Genomic DNA, 4,774 nt, shown 5'->3' with positions numbered 1-4,774 from the left:
ATGCCACATCACAGACTCTGCAACCACTCGGAGCCTTCGGGGCCATGTCTGCCTGGACACAAGATGATCACCAGCCTGATGTGGGTCAACTGGGTGAGGGTACTATCAGCTGTGAATGTGTTTCATGAAATCAAGCAGTCTGTTAGTGCTCTGCTGTGTGCCCCCCAACATCACCTACCTGAGATCCAGGAAGGGTTTCCCTGAGCCTCAAGTGTGTTTCCCAATCAAGAGAGCCCTCTCTGCTAGACTGGGAGTTCCACAAGGTCATGGAGTTCTAGCTGTTTTGTTCATAGCTGTATCCACAGTACAGAACACATAGGAGAGAGTCAATAAATGATGAAAGAATGAATGAATTTCTCCACTTCACAGTCAGGCCTCCAAGTGTCAGCCTGGAGCCATGCTCACCACAGAACTTAGCCTCTGCTCTCTACTACAATTGGACACAGTTGGCCTCTGCTTAATATCCTCCTCATCTTCTAGACCTTAACTATACATAAGAATCACCAGAGGAGCTTCTTTAAAAAATCCAGCGCCCAGACCCCACTTCTAGAAGCTAGGTTGCGGGTAAGACCTCTCATTCTATATTTTTGAAATACTAATTGAACATTAGTGATTCCAACATGCAGCTGAGGCTGAGAACTGCTGTCATAGACAGAGTGGAAGGACAGAAGGACAGAAAGAGATGAGGTCATCGTGTAACACTTTTAGCAACTTTCCCCAACAATACATCCTACAGCCTTTTCCTGTCATCTCTAAACTGGCAGGTGACTCTCTCTGGAAAGTCCCAGCTTCATGGTTCAAGCCTAATTATCTTCCCTAGTGTATGCTTATCCCAAAGGAAAATCATGCTTCCTTTTCCCACTAAAGCTGGTCTTTTTCTGTTCACTCTCTTTGTCGTGCCTTAGTGGGTGATTTTGGCCATGCGCTTGCCTTCCAAATTCAGCAGGGGACAAGGCTGGGAGTCTGAATTCAAACATACCTCCAAACTCCAAGGGAAAAAATGTCACTTTCTCCCAAAGCTCTCTCAAATAGACCCACACGTTTTGCAGCTGATCGGTACTGTAAGATATGAGTCTTTTTTTTTTTAGTCTCAATTTTGTCAGTGTCCCTTCTCTTGGTTTGAGGTGATAGAAGGGAAAAGAAATATCACAGCACCCCCTGCTAAGCTAACTCCCTATCTCAACAACTCTCTTAAAGAGTGCCCTTCAAATGTCTTGTTTTCTGTATAAGTCTGGATGGGTTAATGGTTGATAGACATATTTTTTAACCTCTGAGAAGTCCCTCATGGATATATTTAGCACCTCTCTCTAGAGTCATTGGTACATCTCATCGACGTCTTTGATATCAGGGCTTCCTCACCAAAATTTTGGATCAATGGGAAGTGTTCCATTTAAAATCATTTCATGCTACTAAATCCTATTTCCTAGGGCCCTGAAAAGGAAAGCTGGTGACCTCCAGGATTATATGCTGGTTGTGCCAGGTCTGTAGCTGCACATTGGGGTCCTGCGTCCAGCAGACACTGCTGGCCTGTGTCACATGGGCACTGCTCTGAGCTCAAGTGCTGCTGCCCAGACTTTTCAACCACATAGAAATGAGATTCTTACTCTAACAACTTCTATTCTTAATCTCTAACTGTCCCACCATAAATATGTCAGAGGTTTAACTCTCTCTTTATAATAGGCTTTTAATAGGTCTTCTTGGATTTAGTCAAAAAACCAAGAGAATGTCCTAGGCTGAACACTTCCCAGAATCCTTTCCCCAGCTAGTCAGAAGTCTGTCCCTCTGCAGTTGTTTCTTGTGTCACTTCCCCAGATGTCTACCAGCGGCAGCCCTTCTGTGGCCTACTTCAAGTCTCATGAGAGTTTGGCTGATTATATGAGTTCATGGGTTACATACTTTTGCTTTATTTCTCCTTGTCCTCCCCATTCTCTTCTAGTCTTTTTCTGCTTTCTTCCTTTTTCTCACTTGTGCCTCCATTATGCTGGAGACTCTCAAAATCAAAGATGTTTCTGAGCCTTGCCTAAAAGCTCAAAATGGCCTCAGTGGCTCCAAGATGCTCTGTGGTCTTGCTTCTCCTGGCTGGATGGGGACTCTATGCCCACTTTCAGGCCACTTATGTGCTGTAGCCACTTTGACAAAAGCTGTTGATGTCCCACCAACACTGCCTCTACCTTTTCCATCTTCACATGTGCCAACCAATTTCAACTGCTGCACCTGGCCCTTGTGCCTAGGGTTTTTATCCAGCTGCTGACCTGGAGTGGGTCAAGTGCTAGGAATTAACACCTTCAATGTCCCCCAGAAATAGCTCTCAGTCAGTGGCTAATGGGAAAGAGTAGCTAAAGAAATGATTTCCCTGCTTCTTCTGCAGGATAACTCAGTGCTATTCTACACCAGTTCCCAGGCTTGCTTAGAAGGATGAAGTCACAATTTCATTGCTTGTCTTCCCTTCCCTGTTACATTTTTCTGTTCCCCTAGTAATCAATATGTTGTCTCAGGGTGTGCTTCTAAGGGAATCCTGATCAAAAATGATTCTGAGCCAGAATCATTTGAGCCAGAATGATTCTGAGCCGAAAAAAATATTGTCGGCAGACTGGAGGGACCAACAGATGCCAAATGTGTTCTGTGTCTCTCGTTACAAGGCTATAGACAGGACATAACTTAAAGAGAACAAACCCAGAAGCAGACAGCTTGGAAAGGGTGAAGAAAATGTATTCCTCTCTCTGCTCCTTTTCCTCTTCCTTCCCTTTCTCTTCTTTCACCCTTTCCCCTCTTCCTCCACTGCCTCCCACCTTTAGAGTATGACCCAAGGCTCTCTTGCAACTCAGCCCATTCTCCTCCCTTCATAGCACCCAGCTTTGTGCTGACCTGGGTGTGGAGTCTGTCTCCCTTTTCTGCCCTGCAAATGGTCCTCAGGAGCAGCCAGCCTGCCATTGCCTGTGAGCACACCCCAAAGTGCCAACCTTTGTCTAGGTCTTTCGGAAAGAAGTCAGCAAAATTATTCACTGATGAAAGAATCTAGGCTTAGGAAAGAAATCTAATCAAACCGAGGCATTTTCTCCCCCTATCAGATGATGGGAAATCTCTTATCTCTGTGTCAGCTGTGTCAGGAAAGTAACTACCTCATTATTTAACATTGGCAGATGTGACTTAAGGACTTGAGATAGAGGCCAGTAAAAATGCACTTGACAGCAGTGATGGGGGAGGGAGAAGGTGGTGCTTGTTCACCCCTCCAAGCCTATGGGAACCCTGTGGGGCTGTTTTTCACTCAGCATGAGTTCATGCAGAAACCCCACGTGGGTTCTGAGGTGCATGGTGAGTGGGGTGTCGGTGACCTGAAGGGGCTCATTGCCATAGCAAAATCACAGCCATGGAGAGCCACTGTTACTGGCTTCTTGGCATCACAGCCCTCAAGGGCATGGGATACAGGAAAGGTTGAGGGACCCCTATAAGAACTGTGACAATTCCACCTGGACCACTCCTCGTGGAGCAGGTGGTGTCTGATACCCCCCTGCTGTGTGCGTCCTTGCAGAGGAGGGGAATTGTACACTGATCCCTTTTCTGCTCCCAGAATGAGCTTGGGGCCCGGGGGCTGTCAGGAGTGTGGGCTCCGCAGCGGCAGGGCTCCTTAGCCTATCTGCATGGGTGGGTCAGACATAGCCATCCTTGGAGCTCAGAAGCTGAAGGGATGTCTTGCCTGCCCATTCTGCCGACACACAAATTTTCTCTGCCAGGTAGAATGATTTATTTGTATGTCTTCATTGAAGGCAATTATGTTTAAGCACCTTGCTGGGCATGCTGGGTGATCTCATGAGTACCTGTCTAACTTGGAGGGAACATGAAAAAAGCAGCCTCCCTTCTCCTGACTCATCCAGAAAATTCTCTTCTTTCTCTGGCACCTTCACACAGAAGTGAGGAGCCTGCCTTTCACTCTTGAGGGACACAGATTCACTAATAAAACTCATCAAGGAGGATATTTTAAAAGTATTCCCTTTTGGAAAGAACTCTTTTTTTAGAAAAAAAAATTTCAGCTCTTCTGTTTGTTTTTTTTTAACATTAAAAACAAGTTGTGCCCAGACTCTAAGATGGTGTCAGTTGTACCATTGAAGGAGAAGAGACTCATGGATGTCAAATTAGGGGAGCTGCCAAGCTGGATACTGATGTGGGATTTCACCCCTAAAGGCATTTCTGGAGCATTTCAAGGAGGCTGCTATTGGTATTACAACAAGTATGTCAATGTGAAGAAAGGGAATGTTGCTGGAGTTTCCATGGTGCTGGCAGTTTACATGCTTTTTAACTACTGCTGTTCTTATAAGAAACCCAAACATGAGCAGCGACGCAAATACCACTGAAGAGGACCCAGTGTGGACTCCAGATTCCTGACCATTATCTTTGCACAGCACCTCTGAATCCTTTCATATTGGAATCAGCACCTAATGAAAGATGGCTGATATGGGGATGCTTCAGAAAAAAAAAGCAAGTTGCATAAAACTTTATTCAATTAGTAAACCTAATACTAAACGTGTCTTAGATGTCCAGAGTAAATAGTTGTGTTTGGAGAAGAAGAAAAAGAGTGGAAAGGAAAAGAGGCAGAAGGACAGAGGACGAACCCTGGCAACAGAAAAGGATCCACGGAAAACAGGGGAAAGAGACAGAGGCCTCCGGGTTCTTCTTTCCTCACTCACCAGTTTCTCTAATAAGGGTCGGTTCTGGCTCTCCCACCTCCTCACTAACCCCCACCACTCCTCCATCGTCCACACCTCAGTTTGGATCTCCA

The 4,774-nt window shown here is 45.7% G+C and overlaps 1 protein-coding gene across 2 annotated transcripts; it reads left to right on the top strand.

The window, feature by feature from the left end:
• The first annotated feature begins 4,082 nt into the window (after nt 1-4,082).
• LOC123810191 (ATP synthase subunit f, mitochondrial-like) lies at nt 4,083-4,349 on the top strand. Of its 2 annotated transcripts, XM_045825758.1 has the most exons (2): nt 4,083-4,203; nt 4,321-4,349. In XM_045825758.1, exons 1-2 carry the CDS (start codon nt 4,083-4,085, stop codon nt 4,347-4,349), a joined length of 150 nt encoding a protein of 49 aa, XP_045681714.1. The 2 variants fall into 2 exon arrangements, with proteins under 2 accessions (XP_045681714.1, XP_045681713.1); XM_045825757.1 differs by having other exon boundaries at nt 4,083-4,349.
• The last annotated feature ends 425 nt before the right edge of the window (nt 4,350-4,774 follow it).

This window comes from Phyllostomus hastatus, unplaced genomic scaffold (assembly GCF_019186645.2).
Source record: "Phyllostomus hastatus isolate PE091 unplaced genomic scaffold, TTU_PhHast_1.1 phas_scaffold_585, whole genome shotgun sequence".
In the NCBI taxonomy this organism is placed as follows: Eukaryota; Metazoa; Chordata; class Mammalia; order Chiroptera; family Phyllostomidae; genus Phyllostomus; species Phyllostomus hastatus.
This window is presented reverse-complemented; position numbering and strand designations above follow the sequence as displayed.